Here is an 18,808-nt window from a genome sequence, read left to right as displayed (position 1 = left end):
ACAATTCCAGCATATTGATGGTAATCAGAAAACTACATCTTTGCAGCTGAATAAAGCTGTTAAGCTCTAACTGAAATCTCAAATTGTATTCACTAGAACTGGATTGTGAAAAGTAGGCTAATATTTTGGAAAGCCAAACAATGGGGACTACCGATCCTAAAACAATTGCTACTAAAGCATAAGAAAGATAACTTTGACTAAAGTACATGGGGTCTTCCCTCTGATCTGTAAAAAAAAAATAAAAATAAAAAAAGGTTGAGAGGTGGTAAGATCATTTTCTTTTAGGGTGTCTTCCTAACAAAAGGCATTATTCCTCTGCAGCCGCTGAGGGGCTCCAGGCATCATCGCCCTCCTCCTAATAAGGAGACTCTCCTCCTTAACCCTCCTCCCACATTTAGTGTTTCCTCCGCAGATGACATCACAGCTTTAAATATTCCCGTAGCTTCTTTCCACCCGTCCTCACCATCACTACTCGGCCAGCGCACAGACCCTCACGGTCCCATAATGTTCTTCTAGCTTAACCTCCCTAAAGTTAAACACCAGCATTAAGATAACTGCAACTTTTCTGGCAGACGACGCTGTCCCTCTGGTCCCCTTTGCTAAACAGACGGTCTGCCTCCAGAACCGGATTCTCCTTGGCAGAAAAGGCGGCCGCAGGGCTTCAGTGCGGGAAAAGGGTGGAGGCGAAGTGGACCGAGCTCAGTCGGGTGTGGTAGCAGAAAGACAGAAAAATCATTGTTAGCGAAACTTCCAAGAAGGAGCTCCGATAATGTCGCTCTCGGTACCGCAGAACGGAGTAAAGGCAGATAACGAGCCCGTTATCGAGCTGTTTGTGAAGGTAAGACCGCAGCGCAGGGAAGAAGTTTTTCATCTTGGCGGACCTGGTAAAACACATCAGTTCAAGGCGCTGAAATAAGCTTTATTTCGGCCTGGGGAATGTGTGAAACGCCTTATTCGTATTTAAATTAGTTTTTTAGGCTAACAACCACTGAAGCTAGATAAGGTCTTTCTACATTTGATAAAAGTTCTTTTGTTCCCGTTGTCGCATTTGACTACATCCATAGCCGTCTTTGGCAGTGTGGCCATGTGGAGCCTGCAGTGTCACCAGCAGGGCGGATGCAGCTATTCCTCTCATCGTGGGGAAGGACAAGCCTGCAACGGTGAACACTAGGCGCTCGTCTGGTAACAATAGCGCACTTGTGTTTGTCCCTATAGGCCGATTCAACACTTTAAAATTCCCCCTCTTCTGCAGTTGCACTTTCATGCTTGTAATTTTGGTAAGATTTTACAAATGCTGGCATGAGTGGGCAGTAGAATAGACTAATTTGAATAAAAGTTTGGTGTCTTCTTAGTGATGCGGTTGGGCTTCTGTGTTTGTTAACTTACTACAGGAGCCTTTGAATATTCCTGTGTATTGCAAACATATAAGGTCAGTCTGGACACTGATTGTTATTTTTTATGCAGTACAACTACTAGTACGCAGTGTATCACCTCTACATGTCATAGATTAAGGAGCTTGATGGATAGTGTACTTCAAAAATTCAGATCTCAGATCTACAGCACTGCTGCTTCACCTAAATCTGTATTCATGTATCAATCCCCTTTGCCCCAGCAGTGACGAATATGATGTTGGAGATTTCCCAATAGCTACTTTCCTTTCTTAAGCCAGTTGCTTTGCAGGGCGGGAAATGGGATAAAAAGGTGGAGTCTGTGGGGGCTATATGGGGGGTGGGGGGGCTATGTGAGTAGAAAGGAGAGCGGATTGTGTGAGTGGTGCAGTGGAGTGTCACTGATCTGAACAGGAAGGACTTAATTCTAAAAGTGGTAGTGGTTGTTTACAGCTATGACAAACGTTTGTAAATACTGGTGAGCTTAATATGTCCATCTGCAAATCTGCCTTACTTAAATGTAATCACATCATACATTTGTAACCTTGTGTGCCTGTGCACAGTTTTGGAGTTGGTCAGAGTTTACCTTTCAGCAGCCTTCGAAGTTCTTATTCCAGGTTTCTAGGCTTTGCGGAGAAACACACAAACCTCCAGCCTTCTTGTGTTTTTTATGGTTGGCTCTTTAAAAAGAACTCTTTGTCTTGAGGTACTGATGGGGTAGGACCAAGTGGGAACAAAAAGGCCAGTACCGTTTTTCTACCTCTAACAGCCTTCAGGAGAGGTTACATCATCCCCAGGCCTGGAACGTTTACATATGTGGTCAACTCTTCCCTCTCAGCCCCTCCCTTCTTGTACTGTGTGCAGAAGTTTTTACCATTGAATGTTTTCTCAGTCTGTGTGGGGTTGCAATTGCTGTTTTGTTTTTATTTATTTATTTATTTATTTATTTATTTTTGTACTCTGCTATGCCTCTGTAATGTAAAGCATCAGACATGTCTATAATGGCATCTATTATTGATGCTGTTGTTCTTACTGTGCTGTGTTAAACACAATTATGGAAGACAATGGGAGTCATGCAGGTTACCATAGGCACACTGCTGTGAGCTTGGCCTCTGGGAATAGCTGATAACAAACTGTGTGTCTTCTCAACACACTCTGTTAGGGCCTTGCTACATATCAAAGCTGACTATGTGTCTCGTAGATGAGTTGCCACAGTGCCTCTCTGTTAAGGTTGAGCAGCGATAACACTGCTTACACAGCAAAGTAGCTGACTGTCCAGTTTATGGAGCTTTTTGCTGATCTTGCCACTTTTCTACCTGCAATGTTTATAGCAACAGTTGTGATATTGCTGCTGGAACACTTTACTTCATGCTCATCCTTAAGGGTGTGGAGGTGAAACTCATCATTATGGGTATTTATCTCTCTCTGTTGCAGATGAACACAATGTAATGACTTTGTCAGAGGGAGGATTGACCTTTGACCTCATCACCGTATAGCAGATTATATATCACTTTAAATGCAGTAGTTGTCTTGCTGGCAAGCTAGAGTCTCTTTCCCGCATCCATCTGAAACAAGTTTTATTTACACATATTGATAATGCATTTGCATTGGACCACCACAGCGGAAAGTGTTCCACATGTCGATTTGGCATGAGTTTTTATGTCGAGCGCCCTCCCTGCCGCAACGCTCCCATTTTTTTTCATCTGCGGGGACTGCGGGGGCACCAAGTTAGCCCTTAGTGGCTGGGTGGGCCCACACCTGTTAGGGTGGAATTCCGAACCCGCTGCCTTGTGCATCCCAATCCACTGGTCTACCACTGAGCCACCAGGCCCCCTATGTATTGATAATGTGACTACTTGGCTGAATGATTATACTCCAAATCTGTGAAGGAGGTCCATTGTTGCATTCTGTCCATCATTAAATTAATGCACTTTTGGTTTTGTTTTCCTTCAGTTCTTTACGAAGCCTCAGTGAATTAATTCAGGGCAGGAAGGCTAGTGAGTCATTCTCCGCCAGCGTACGACCTGACTGTATGAAAGGGAACAGAATGTAGATGAGTTAAGAGAAACACTCTAATTGTCAATGCTTCTCTTGGCTGTGAATGTGCCAAGGTCACACTACTGGTTGCAAAGCCTCCTGCTGCCTTCAGACTTCCATCCATTTGCCAGCAGTGAAAGCAGAAAAAGTAAACATGTTTTAAGTCTGGCTGGTACAAGTGGCTGACTGTGTCTGTGCTCATCTTTCAGGATGGTCCTATGGGAACAGTGGTAATGTAAGTCTTCGTGTGTGAAAATGACTGGGGTCAAAATCTTCACACAGACAATCCGATTAAATTCTTTCTTTGCTTGGTGATGAGTCACACCCTAAATTCCTAGTGAACATGAGGCTATTCAATATTTGAAAGGCCTTTTGTATTTTCATAAAACAGTGCATCACATGACGTAAGTCACATGTTGTAACAGAGAGCACAATATGACGTGAGCAGCTCTTCCAGTGACAGTTTCAGTAGTTACTGTGCTCCAGTCAATGCAGTTGCATTACATGCAAGCCAATGTGTGACTCACATTTTATAACCAGTGTTGACCCAGTGTAACTATTTGCAGAAAATGATAATACTGAGCCATTAACCTTCCTGTCTTGTAGAAGCGGTTTGTTTACTGTTTTCTTTTCAGCTTAAAATAAACTGTTCCTCTCCCCCTTGGGTGGTATTCTAGAGATTTGAGTGCTCCTTTTTATAGGAAAATCAATAAACCAGTTTATATTTCCCAAGCATATAGGAATTGCAGCAGTCAGCATAATGAGTTAGGGGACAAAGATTAATGGCTTACTACTCTTGTAGAGTGCTGTTTTGTTGCTGCGGGCTGTTGTTTCAGCATTGTAAATTTGCTTTTCCAGCACCTGACCTGCCAATTCTCCTCCATGTGGTTGAGTGACTCTCTTGGAAACACGCCTAAGTGGTCTGGGATTGTGTTATTGCACCACTTCGAGGACAGGTTGTGCAGCAATTCTTTGAATATTTATTAGTTGGTGTATTTAGAAGTCAGTTTGTGTTCAGAAGATTATAAGATGGATTGTGCTTGCGTATCTGAATCAAAACCTCATTTAACCTGTCGGGAGAAGGAAAAGCTTATCTTATGTGTGCTAACTGGCCTGGAAGCCACTGACTAATTGTCAAAGACTGGGTGAGAACAATTTTAGGACTTTAAAGATAATCAGTCAGCAAGTTTTACTTGTTATCTGTATGAGTTACTGCTGCAGTTATAATCAACCAGATCTGGATACAGAGGAAAAAAACAAGCATCTGAGATGTGTGAACCCCCCTATCACATCGTAATTCAATCACTCTCAACATGATCCTGTCTGATTGTGTTTCATGTGCTGCATTCTTCATTGCAGGATCAAAGTATGGTCCTTGAGAATGAGAGGATTTTTTTTTCTAGTTCTTTCACCATTAAATTGCACAGTAGACGTCTCCTTCAAGGTTTTTTGGTTTAATTGAAACCCTGGCAGAATAGAAATACTGAAATATATAATTTTACTGGGGCAGCTGTACCTCAGTTGGTAGCGCGATCTTCCATTAACCCTATGGTTAGTGGTTCGACTCCCCATTCTTTAGGCAAGACACTGAACCCCCATGTAGCCCCTGATGGAGTACCTTGCATGGCAGACATTTGTGTGTGTGTGTGAGAGAGAGAGAGAGAGAGAGAACAGGTGAATGTGAAGCAACATTGTAAAGTGCTTTGCATAAAAGTGCTATATAAGCAGACCATTTAGCATATATTGTGATTTTGGCTGAAATTAATCTTATGTATTTTCAGTTGTTATGAAATGACAATGCCATTATGTAATAATTGAGCTGCATGTTACTTCAGTATAATATAACTGACTACTTTAAATGGCAAGTTAATTTTTTAAATACTGGTTTGATATGCTACGTTATTCCATGTAGTATTATGATACATAAACTGGCTGCACTAATGCAAAAATAAAGGTTTGCATGAGTGATTTGCATGCTTTGAATTTCTTTTTTATAATGTGAAAAGCAAAGCATGTCAGGTAGGGGCTGACAAATGACATTTTTGCAGGTCAGAATGAACACAACCACTGAGTGAGACGTGAGAGACGTGTTGCTCAGAATAACCAATGAGACGAGTGTTTTTTGTAGCTATTGTGCAGGCTATTGCTGACATGTATGTTTGGCATATGATGTTGTAATGGCCTGTTGGCATTCTGTTTTTCAATTGTTTTTAGTTAAGTACAAAAAATGATTTTTGAGTTTTAAATTTTGTGTCTAATGAAACCATGGAGAGATTTCCATGTTACACATGCAAATGTTATTTACTTATTTATTTAAAATCTGTCAAATGAAGATGCAAGTGTGAATCTGCTTGCTAACTGATCTGTCTGGGACCTGTGGATGTGTCAAAGGGTGGAGTTGAAGCAGCTGCTGACTTGTATAGTGTAGTTTGCCGTTTGTGATAGACGCTTAAAACAACAGAGTGAGGATGATTGTTGGTTAACATTGACGTCTCAGATGACAAACACTCATCTTGTGCCTCTAGAAATTGGAACTAGCTGTTTTTCTTATCTCTTCTGCAGAGGGTAAACCCAATGGTTATAACATTACTGACCTAGGGTATGTAGGCCTCTCTTTAGACTTGAGATTCCAACTTTCCACACAAAGTGATGGTTTTTATACTAAGCTTATGGGCTCCAGTACAGTAGCCCTGTGTCTGACTGAAAGTATTGAGATTTCCACTGAGTGATGTCAGCCTGACTCAACCACACCAAGAATGTGATGGTGTTTCCATGATTTCGCATGCTCTAAGACCTGTGTACACTCATCTGTCTTGACTGTGGTCAGACACAAGGACCCTGCTCATGATCCAGTCATCAGTCTGGCTACAGTGTTTCAGGCAGCCCGAGCCCACCAAACTTTAAAGTAACATAAAGTTTTAAAGTGTTTAAGATGAATACACTTATCCTTTATTTGTTTTTGTTTGAGTCAAATTGTGAATTATTTTACCAAATAAATGTGGAGATATTGTTTTAGGTCTGTGTGTGTGCTCTAGATAAGTCTCCTCTGTTTTGTTTGTTTGTTTGTTTGTTTGTTTGTTTGTTTGTTTGTTTGTTTGTTTGTTTGTTTTTTAATCCTTAATTCTTGTCTTGTTGATTTAGGCATGTATATGCTGTGAACTATCACCTGAGTCCTGAACATCTGTCTTGGTGTACAGTAGCTACAACACTGACACACCCAAAGAGTTCCTTCAACCTGGTTAATTTTAGCAAAGCCAGCTGAGACTGCAGAGTAACTCCTCAGCTTCTCAGCCTATCCAAGTCCTAACCAAAACTCAAAGCTGAATACTTGTCCAGCAAACAGGGAGAAAGTGGTCTTGACGTTGCCATGGCTGCTCCCTTTCAAGCGGACATTCCAGAGAAGGAGGAGGAAAGCTGTAGTGCTTGTTGCATCGTCCGTTCCTTATTCGGTCAAAGTGTGGCTTGAATGCACTGAGCAGCCCACCCAATTTAGAATATGACGTGTGTCAGTGACGGAGAGGCACAGTTCGCCATGTTACTAAAATTAGGCTCTGAGCAGAGACTGGGAGGACCCTGCCCAGCCTGAGCAGAATCAATTGTCCCTTACTGCTCGCTACTGTAACTATGATCTCACATCACCGTTAGAGAACTTGTCTTGGATGACAATTTAACTCTAAATGTAAGACTTTTAGATGAGTAGACATATCAGTAAACAAATGTTAGTTGTTTAATTGAAGGAAAAGTCGACTTGAACAGGTCTTGCCTATTTTTGTCTGCTTGTAAATGGTTATAGGACTGGACCTGTGAAAAGGACACTTTTTTACATGCTCAAGTGTGTCAATATTATGCTCAAGCTACAGATGAAATGTGATGGTCATTACTTCAGTAACTCTCTAAAGCCAGTTTTCAGAGATTCCAGAGAATGTCAGGAGGATTAGGTCCTGACATTTTCAGGAGTTTCCCTTTCATATATTTGGCCAACATCAGGATGCGTTCTGACTTGTGAAGAAATACTGTGAATTTGGGCAAGGGTTGGTGCTTGGGCACTTTGAGCAAGATACTGTATTTCAGATAGAACTGGGCCCCCTCTCACACTGAGTCTCATTGTGCTTCTGTGGGAGGGGCTAGCTGTCCTAGACGCAGATGCCTAGATTACATCCGACTTGAGCATGACTCAAACCTTCCTCTAGGCAGCTGTGTGTTTTTGGCATTAAATAAACAAGTATTTGTTGACTCAGAGCCCATCCATTAAGGCTAAATAAAGCTCCAAAGTCTGTTGGCAGTAGTCAGCTGTTACTGGTTCTGTGACCCTTTACATTTTTAAAGCTGTTTCCTATCTAGGGAAATTCTCAGGAATTTGTGACTATTTTTCAACCAGTGTGCCTTGCTCAAAAACAAATTCTTGCCAACTTATTTGCTGGGTTTCCCATCACCATCCTTGCTAACTGGTGATGTGCTAAAAATCCACGAACAGGCACTTTGTGTTGTTACTGTATCGAAGGATTTCCAGAAGCCCTTTTCTGATTGTCATCCTATAATAGTGGCCTTCAGAAGAGTGTTGTGTGGAGGAGGACAGCGTTTAGAGGAGTGTGCTTGATCTCTTTAGCTTCCAATTTTGTTTTTATTCTCTTATTTTAATGTTTTTTTTTAGCAGGTGTTATTCAGCACAGTTATGGCTGATGGTCACCTCACATAGAGTAACTTAGTAACTTTATATCTCAGGCAGCGGAAATGCAGCTCCACTAACATCATTGCTTAAACTAAACAAAGCACCCTCTTCGGCGGGATTAACAGGACATTTCTTGAATAGTTTCTCTCTCTTCCCCCAATGCCCCACCCCCCTACCCCAGCATCTGACTTCACAAAGAGGCCCAGGATAAGGGGAGAGGTATAAAGGGGGGAAGGAGGAGAAAGAAACTAGCAACGTGCTAAATGGCACAGAGCTTTTGAAGCTTGGTTTGTCATGCATCTATAGGTCTTTCTTTGTTGCTGTGACGTTCTTTTTGGCCACGCAAGACACAGAACTCAGATGAACTCAGCTTAAATAGCAGGTCACTGTGTGGAATTACAGTAAATATGTTGTGGTTTACAATTGACATTGTGTCTTTGGGTTTGTGTATGTGTCCCCACAGATGTTTCACCTGTGACTTTGTACTCTCCTCTATCCTGTTTGCTCTGCTTTTCAACATCACATGTGTCTGGCAATTGTCATGGGAACAGTTGCTGTGGTGCATCACCACCCCTGATCCAGACCTGAATGGTCCTCTGTAGGTGTAGCCCTGTGGGGAAAATGGAGTAATCATCCCACTTATGTCTTTCTGATCCTCTAAAGATCAGCCAATGCTAGACATTTTAATGACCCATAAACCATATTACCTCCATCACTTCACCGCTGAAGCCTTATTTTAAAATTGAATTGTGTTAGGTGAAAAGGGGACTTCCATTTGATGAACAAAGGCAGTGATCTAATCCATGCTGTCAGATATTGAATTCAGAAGAGGGAGAGGGAGAGGACAGCCGCAGTACAATGGGAGCCAGCAGGCAGATCCAACAGAGCCATCCCACTGGGCGTCACACAGAGGACAACAGCAGCTGGCCTGTCTGCACCAGCAAGGAGCTGCAAGCTTAATGCTCCAAAACAAAGTCCTCTCTATTCAGGTCACTTTAGAACCTGCTTAATGGATACAGAACACATATTTTTGTAAGACAGTCCTTTTGTTTAATGTTATGTGAATCATATTTTTATCTTTGTAAATCTGTCACTTGCTCACCTTAATTTGTGTTGAAACTGCACATGTGTTTTTTGTGTTAAACATGCACACTTTAAGTATCACCTTTGCAGCAGTAAAAAGGAGCACTGATGCTAAGGCAAAGTTGGAGTAACATAAGCCCAAAAAACAATATTCAGCTCTTTAATAGAGATTTCTTTACAGTAATGTGCTGAATGAAGAGCTGCATTCCACAGTGCACTTACTTATCCTCCACTCTTGTCCTTGTAAACATCTTAGTGGAGTGCATTAATTTTTTGGCCCGCCTTGCCTGGAGAATGGCATACCTCAACAAGCTTGGTATCCACAAAGCTACAGTTTATACATTATTACCAGTGTAGCTTTGCCACATATGTCGGGTGGTTCAAGTATTTTTGAAGTAGATGGCTCTGAGTTTTTGCAAGATGTGGGAAACTAAACAATGAAACGACATCCCCTGAGAGGACATAACTATGTGGCTGTCAGTGTAGCACCAAAATGTATAAAGAAAACTGCTTAGTTCGGCTATGATTTTATTTATTCTGCCTTCTGTTGGACAATCTAAAACATAGTTGTCCTTTTCTTCACCCCCCTCTGCACTGAATTGAGCAAAGGGTGCATAACAAAGTGATCAGTGATTGCTCTGAAGACAGGAGATATCTCCTTTTTTAGCGTTTCTGCTTTGTCTGTGAGAGGAAAACAGAAATCTGTTATTGTTTTTCTCATTCTTCTCATGAAGAATTGTAAGGAGGATGCGGGGTTGTTGTTTGGTTGGGTTTTTTTTAAGCTTACGTGATTGTCTCAAAGTTTCCTTTAAGGGTTCGGACAGTAGAGCCCCTTTCAGGCATGCACCGGAATTGAGACATTTTCCAGACTTTCTCTGGGATGGGTGTATGTGTCAGTGCAAACATCCAAGTCTTTTGGCCCTGACAAACAAGACTTTACTTAGCCAGCTCCCTAGTGCAAAGTCCGGATTATCTCCACCCGAGCTCATTTGTAAATAGAGGAGGTAGTAATCCGGAGGATTCAATTACATTCTCTTTTCATCTTTCCCGTACACTGTTTTTCCATTCTTTGGTTAATACTGCGGATACGTTGATATCAATAGTAAATGTATTTAGACGTAACAACAGCCCACATTACTGTAGTCTCATCCACCATCTCTCATGCGCTGGAAGGAAACACCGACTGCGTTTACGTGGACTTAAGTAACCGGGTTACAGTCGGCTTGTCATGTATACGGGAAACCTGGTTGCTGAAATCGGGGTAGGGGATTAGAGAAAGCTGGTTTACCCAGGTAGATTTCCGTCGTAGACCGCCAATTAATCTGCGGTATATACTCTGCTGTGTTTCTAATCGGTTTTCTCCAAGTGCGCATGTGCGTAGCAACAGCAAGCTGCACGCGGCTGACTGAATGAATAAAAGTAGAGATGTCGCCTCATTTTAATTACAAAGTCCGCGTAAGGTCCGACAGAAAATGTAATTTACACAAAGTGTCTCGTATAAGTGTAAATAAGTCACTTTCCCTCGTGGATTTGTAACTTTCAGACTGGTTTCCCGTAACCAGGTTACTTAAGTGCACGGAAACGCAGTAGCCTTGTTTTTGCGTCATGTTCTGCCCCCTACTCGAAATGGCCAAGAACCATCCTTTGCCCAGTTACCCGGAGTATTTCTTCACAAGTGAGAACGCATCTCACACGGACCCGATGTTGTTTACTTGTCTGAAAGAGAGAGTGCAGACGGTGTCAGGACCTGATCCTCCTGACATTCCTAGAGTTAATGTATGAAATGGTGCTAAAGCATTTTAAAAAAGAGTGTTGCCCCTTAACTGTTTTTTTAACAGAGGGCAGGCTGTAATGTGTGTTAAAGAGTCATTGTAAAATGCTATAAAGGTGAAATACGTGATTTCAGTCAAGATTATTCCACCGCTTTTCTTCCCCCAGTTTCAGCCTCTGCTATGATCTAAGTGCCGTCAGTAGTTGAAACATAATACAGATTTTTTTAAAATCTTTATTATATTATCTTTATCTAAATCTGGGCCATTACCACCTTCTACTTAACTGTGTCTAAAAAGGTGCCATTGTTTGTGCACTCAGGGATAGTACCTGCAATATATTACTGATAGTGAATCTGCTTCTATCCTAACCTGCTATCTGTTTGACTGTTTATTTAAGGCGGGAAGTGATGGAGAGAGCATCGGGAACTGCCCCTTCTCTCAGAGGCTTTTCATGATCCTGTGGCTTAAAGGAGTAGTCTTCAACGTCACCACAGTGGACCTCAAGAGGCGAGTCCTGCTCCCATTTCATATTCTCTTCTATTAATGCTCACTCTCCCTCACCTTGTTTTCTGGTTGTTAAACCAGAATAAAAATGTCCGCATTCTTTTTCTTTGTTTGATAACTTCTCACCTGTTTCTTGGGTGTTTTTTAAGGCCTCTTTGCCTCTTTAACACTTTGATTCAGCTCCACCTCTGACAAACTCGCTGCTTCCCCACCGTTTATTTGGTTTTCCCATGACCCTTCACCATGTCAGAGAAAATTGGGGGGTGAAAAATAAATAGACTGATTCTGGAAAGGCCATTTAAAGTTCTTCACTCGGGTCACTTCCTGCCGACTTTGGTGGGTAGCATGTTATTTTTCACCACTACGATCAGAAAACTGGTTATCTGCAATTTTGACTTATTTAGATTTGCCTCCAAGCTGCAAACGTTCACGTATTGGTTCCAGTTGCAATAGCTCCATACCAAACCCACTATGTTTCCATCTGCATGATTCATCTATATGGTCTGTTAATTTTTATTATTTTTTTTTTTTTCCAGTTGTGAGGCAAGGAAAGTTGTGGACTATTTTCGGAAATTTCCAACTGTCATATAGATGTCTGGTGTCTATTTCTTTGTCATGAGCATTTGACTCATAGATTCAAGATGTCTGATACTTTGTTTCCAAAGCATGGCTCACCCATGTGATAGCTGGGTCATCACTGGGCGTCTCCTCCTGAGATCACTGCTCACTTCCAAAACAACAAAGATGTGCATGATAAATAATCTGCCCCCTTTTAATTTTAATAGAGCCTGTATGCCTGCATGTTTGCACATTAACAGTGTGCACATAGGTTTGGGAATATTTGTTTATATTTTCTTTGGCAGAAGGTGTTTCACATAAAACAGACTGTGCTGGTATCCCATAAAATGCAATGGAGAATTCCTAACTAAAAAGCAGTGTCAGTTTGCCCTGCCCTCTTTAAATTAAACAACTTTAGCTGAAGGAAATTGCCAATGATTTTCTTTTTCTTTATTTCTATATGCACAAGCTTTTTTGTGAAAATCACACAGCACTGCTATAAGTCGGCTAGTTTCATATTCTCGAATCAAGATTGTCAGGATAACATTTGTTCAGGGGATGAAAACAAATTTCTTGCCCACTCTTTCGTAATATTGTTGATTGAGGGTCCCACTTCCCTTTCGCATGCCAAAGAGTTGAAATCACTTCCCGTTTTCGTTCCCTTAGATGGCTTGTCCCAAAACGCAGTTATTCATTATGTATCCTTTCACACTGGACCACACAAGAGTCTGTGCATGGATGTTGTGGCAAATTATTAGATCAACAGAGGATTCACACTGTCAAGTGACTTAAATCCATCTGTCAGGCTCTAAGAGTTGTTGAGACACTGCTGCATTTTGTTGGGATATAAGCCTGCATTCTGTGGATTTCAGTCAGTTGTGTTCACAGTACTCATTCACCACATGCTCATTTTTTGTTTGTTGTGTGTCTGTGTCATCTGCCTGCCAGAGACATCTGGTACTAAATGTGCTATTTGAAGGACGTGGAGAAGAAACAAACACCCACATTCGCAAGCCGGAGCAGCTGAAGTTGGATAAGCAGCAGGGCTGTATGGTTTTAGAGAAAATGGTTTAAAGTGCAGAAGACTATCACAGAGCCACAGCACCTCCTAGAAATATAAACAAATGCACAATACATCTAGAGTGTTCATGTCCATAAATTAAACATATCAGACCAATAAATCTTATGTACAAGCCTTGGGTCACTAATTCAATGAGAGCTTAAGAGCTGCACAACAAAACCATTAGAACATAATAGCTAATAAAAACAGTGTTATTCATTTGCATGGCTCAGGTTTTGTTTGTTGGAGTCAACTTAAGACACCACCCCCTCTCTCTTTCTGTTTTTAATCCAGGAAGCCAGCAGACCTCCAGAACCTAGCCCCAGGTACACACCCACCCTTCATTACCTTCAACGGTGAGGTCAAAACAGATGTCAACAAGATAGAGGAGTTCCTTGAGGATGTCCTATGCCCACCCAAGTAGGTGCTTTTCTCATCCCCATGGCAACAGGCAACAGCTCACCACACCTGTACTACAAACACCATACACTTCTGTCACAAGGGCATTGTTGGTTTTATAGCACACTCGGCATTGGATTTAAACTTAACTGATTCTTACTGACAAAAGGCTACCAATATTTAAAACTGTTGTTTTTGTCAACAAACCCCCTATAGTGTCAGTCCATCTACTTCCATCCTGCCAGTTTGTACCCCATTAATCCTTGATCAAGGCATGAATCTCACAAAACAGGGCAATAGTTTATTTTTTTCCCTTTTAAAAAAAAAATTAAATCCCGTGCTATAACTGCATAAAACTAGTGCACAACTAACTTTATTCAAACAGGAATAAATTGTGTATTAGACTGTTTTCAGTGAGACATTGGAATACCACTGAAATAAACACTGGGCAGTAAGAAAGTACAATAATTAAGAGGCCCATTACATGTATTGTTTAACTTTTTTACATATGTGTTTTCTTGTATTTGCAGGTATATCAAACTTGGTGCAAGACACCCTGAGTCAAATACTGCTGGTATGGACATCTTTGCCAAGTTTTCAGCCTATATCAAGAACTCAAAACCAGATGCAAATGAGGGTTAGTTGTATCTGTACTTAACACACACACACACACACACACACACACACAAAAGAGAGAGAGGGGGAGGTATGCTGATTAGGAGAAAAAAATCCAGAAACTGTCCTATTGTGCAGACAGAATGCTCTTGTTGCCAAGCAACATTGGTAGCCCTGCCCTGATTGGTGGATTACACCCTCAGTCAGCAACACAGAGCTTTTATTCTGCTGCCTCCTCCTGTCCTCACGGTCAGTCTCACCTGGTGGAGCTCTTTAGAAAACCACAGAACAGCTTTTCTGAGAATGAATTAGTGTTTTCAGCCTCCTTACTGTCTGTGATTTGTACACCCCCAGACCCTGTTATAAGAGAGGCACTATCTTAACTTAATGGCTAACATTATTGGATTATTATAAAAAAAATATCTATTATGACGTTATTATGTCTTATAGATTGTTTTATGAAATTATCTGTAGATTTGTTTTGCTGTAAGGACGTTTATGGTATTCACAAAATTCTACAATTTTTAACAGCTTTATTTGGCTGTTCTCCACCCTGGGAAAATGAACCACAGTGAGGTAGATGCAAAGGCCAAGGCTAAGTCAACAGAGTTTGAGGCTGAATCTCATGGTTCAATGATAAGTGCTCTCCAAAGTAACAAGACACATCTACTGTTGAAATACTATTGACCATGCAGTAGACGTAGTAGTAATTAACACGGCATATGAAGGCTGATGTAGAGCAAAGACAAAGTATAATACCTGTACAATTGATAATTATACTTCCAAGAAATTGAATTGTTACAGCAGTAGACGGTTGTATCACACTGCTAATATTAGACATGATTAGGTTGGACATGTGCTAACAATGTGTTTTTCAGTGTGATTTTTGTCAGCAAAATTAACACAATGTACTTTCACACAAGGCCTTGTCTCTTGATGATTGCTGCCCTCATGTGGCTAATGGGTATATGGCTGAAACAGCTGTGGTCTCAGACTAGACTTGAGATTTTATTTAACACTGTTCAAAATTTATTTGCTTATACAGAATCTATCAAAATAGTTTATAGTATTTTTATAGTAGAAGTATTTCTTTGCAGCTCTAGAGCGTGGGCTCCTTAAGACACTACAGAAGCTGGATGAGTATCTTTGCTCACCTCTGCCTGATGAGATCGACCATAACAGCATTGAGGACATCAAGGTTTCCAATCGCAAGTTCCTGGATGGTGATGAGATGACCCTGGCTGACTGCAACCTGCTGCCCAAGCTGCATATCGTCAAGGTGAGCAAGCAAGTATTTTAAATGCCACCATATGCTTGTATCTTGCCTGTGTCTTATTATACATCCCCACACGTGTTTTTACATAATTGACCTAATTGGAGTCAGACAAACTAGCATAGCTCCACCCAACTTTAACCTGAGCCGTAATTAGTTCTATTTATTGAACACACCTGTGTGCTTTCACTGTAATGTAAAGTAATGTAGCCTTTTTTTTTTATCTACAGCTTGACAACAATCAGGGATTGACCCAAGCACTTTACAAAAACATTAAACATTAAAATATTTCAGAGAAATAGAGAACAATAGAAAACAATAAAAACAAAACATATTAACTATCAAATGCCGGCTTGAGAATTAAGTATTAAGTTTGTATTTAAAAGTATGGAGCTCAGGTAAAACATCAATATCTGGAAGCAAAGAGTTCCACAGCTTGGGGGCAATAAAAGGCCCTGTCAACCCAACCCTTTGACCCAGGTCTGGGCACTGCTAAAATGTACTGATGGGTTGATGTGAGATTGCGACTTGACACATGAATAGTAACTAGATCAGCCAAATAAGAAGGTGCCAGACCATTAAGGGCTTTAAAAGTGAGTATTAATATATTTCCTGAAGTGAACAGGAAGCCAATGAATAGAAGGCAACACGGGGGTTATGTTTTCACACATAGACATATTGGTACGCTAGCGAGTTGCAGCATTCTGCACCCAGTGTAGCCGCTGAAGAATCGTCTGTTTAACACCAAAATACAGCACATTACAGTAGTCACGCCTCAGGCAAATAAAAGCATGAACGGCAATTTCTGAGTCCTTTTTGTGACAGAAAAGGCTTGACTTTGAGAACGCATATTTTGATTTTTAATCACAGAGCTGATTTGTTTATCGAATCACAGCTCGCTGTCAAAAAGAACACTGAGGTTTCAGACCACAGTGTTGACATTAGAAGATAGACTTCCAAGATTAATATTACAGGGTTTCATTTGTCACTAGGCCCAAACAAAATGACTTGATCTAAAGTCAGCAAATATAAGTAAATATTCTAACAATGTCTAACAATGCAGAGACCAGTCATACTCGGCTTACCATTAGAGAAGTCTTCAAAGATGCAGCCAATACTCACATTTTAGAAGTTGGAACTAATGAGTTATTTTAATTTGCTCACAACTGACGATAGGTTTTGTTCCTCTTTAAAGTGAACCGACTTACTGTTTTAGTGAAGGAATAATAGTGATTTGTACCACTTCTTTTTCAATTAATAATTTTATGTATTGAATGTCAGTAAAAGGCGAAAAGGTTGTACCATTGCTTATATTGTCCAAACCAAAAAGGATTTAACTTTTTGGGGGTTTTGTTTGTTTGTTTTTTCATCATTATTATTATTGTTAAATAAAATTATTATGGATTAATCCCACACACCCCAAGATTTGACAGATTTTTGTTGCATTTAGTGGAGCATCAGTCTAAATCACAGAAGTAAAAACTGTATCTGTTTCACAAAAATACAAAACGTGCTGCTTTTCTTTTTCATGAGTTAAAAATAGAATTTTACCCAGACTGTAGGACCTGTAACACATTATTTCTAACTAACAATGCTTAACTTTACCTGCAGGTGGTGGCCAAGAAGTACAGAGGTTTTGAAATCCCCAAAGAGATGACTGCCATCTGGAAGTACCTCAACATTGCCTACACTCGTGATGAGTTCACCAACACCTGCCCCAGTGACAAAGAGATCGAGATCGCCTACGCAGACGTAGCCAAAAGGCTGGTCAAATAAGCTGCTTTGTCCTGGCCTCCTCCTTCCACTGCTCAACCAATGGCCTCCCCCATTGCACTCCCCTACACCTCCTCTCCTCATCACCAGGACTGATTACTGTGCTTATTCATGAGAAAGAAAAAACAAACTCTGGACTTCCTTTTCCTTCTCTCCTCCTACAGTAAACCCCAAGTGCATGAACCAGTCATGATTTATTTTTCCTTAAGTTAATACAGAAAATATTACAATTGGGGTTTTTTTTTGTTTTGGTTTTGTTTAATTTGCTGATAAATGTTCTGAGGCAATTGAGAAGCAGTCAGACATGTGTATTGGTGCTTATCAATGTTGGGAGCCTCCACAGACGCAGTCCCTGATAAGTGACCTTCAAGCTGACCTTTTCTCTGCACTCGGGAAAGGTCACAAGCTGTTATTTGTTCGATATTGAAGTCTCTTTCTCGGTTTTGCTATAAAATTAAAGCCAGAATAATTTTTTATTTTTTGTTTCTGTTTTGTTCCTGGCTTAAACAGTATTGATGCTTCAGTGTTTTTGGCTCAAGTATTTGACAGGTTTAAGTAGATGCTGCAGCTAATCGAAACCTGAGTGGTTGACATATCAAGTAAAAGATGCTTTATTTAATGTTCAGCTGTAAAAATAAAACAGAGTAATTATAACTGCAGGTACAGCTACCTGTTATACATGTTCTGAACTCCTTATTGCCTCAATTAGACAGAAATCTTGTAGCTCAGCTCCGTAACATGTCTTCTACTGGCTGTAAAGGTAACAACCCAGGAAACACAACCTGAGTTCTAATAAATATCCATGCATATGTAGCTTACATAAGTTCAACAATGTTTTTTTATATATATATATAAAAAAACTAGCTGACGTTTTTTTCTTTATAAAGCATGAACGAAAGCCTCTACTTTGGTTGTGCATACTGTAGCAGTTTTTAATGCATATTGTGGGCCATAGAATGGGAAAATTAGTTCTGGTCTCATTTTGGATGAGATGTCTCTGGCTTTATGTATTCATAAAGTCAAAAAATAAGAAAAGAAAACACACTTTTCACAGTAGCATACAAATTGAAGGACATTTGTACAGTCACCAGGAAGGTGACACTATGACATAAGAAATGGAGAGTAGCAATTAAACATTTGATTAAATATTACTTTCTCTTTGTTATTTAGAAGGATCTCTAATGAAGTGAATGAATGTTTGGATACTCCAAAAGTGCTTTAGTGCCGATAAAGCACAATCTGTTTCTCCTGTTTGCCATGTTTCCAGATATTTGTTATGAAACAAATTTGATTTTAAAAAAAAAGGAATTGTAAATATTTGTTTTGATTGCTCAGAATTCAATGTGTAAATTTTATACTTTTCATTGAAATTATGAGAAGCACCGGCCAAATTGTTTTTTTTGTTTTTATTTTTTTTTCTGCTTGGATTTTAATCCTAAATTAAAACATTTTTCACTTTGCCTTATCTGTTGTCTCTGTACATGCTTTGTGCAACGGTTTTTCAAAGATTATTTCAGCACAACAACAGAGTGAAGTTGTAAAAAGTAAACTTCCAGCTATGTCATGGTCTCTTTTATTTTATTTTTTTAAAGCAATAATGACTGAATACAAATAAATTTATCGGGCAATCAGGTTGTGTTGCATAAACCTTCAGTGTTAACAACACATCTGTCATTG

The 18,808-nt window shown here is 40.3% G+C and overlaps 1 protein-coding gene across 1 annotated transcript; it reads left to right on the top strand.

The window, feature by feature from the left end:
• The first annotated feature begins 441 nt into the window (after positions 1-441).
• Positions 442-18,596, top strand: clic4 (chloride intracellular channel 4). Its single transcript, XM_067480979.1, has 6 exons — positions 442-838; positions 11,347-11,456; positions 13,366-13,491; positions 14,001-14,107; positions 15,183-15,364; positions 16,970-18,596. Exons 1-6 carry the CDS (start codon positions 770-772, stop codon positions 17,132-17,134), a joined length of 759 nt encoding a protein of 252 aa, XP_067337080.1. The 5' UTR covers positions 442-769; the 3' UTR covers positions 17,135-18,596.
• The last annotated feature ends 212 nt before the right edge of the window (positions 18,597-18,808 follow it).

The sequence above is a fragment of the Channa argus genome, chromosome 16 (assembly GCF_033026475.1).
Source record: "Channa argus isolate prfri chromosome 16, Channa argus male v1.0, whole genome shotgun sequence".
NCBI classification, from domain to species: domain Eukaryota; kingdom Metazoa; phylum Chordata; class Actinopteri; order Anabantiformes; family Channidae; genus Channa; species Channa argus.
Note: the sequence above shows the minus strand (reverse complement) of the source record. Positions and strands in the feature narration are given on the sequence as shown.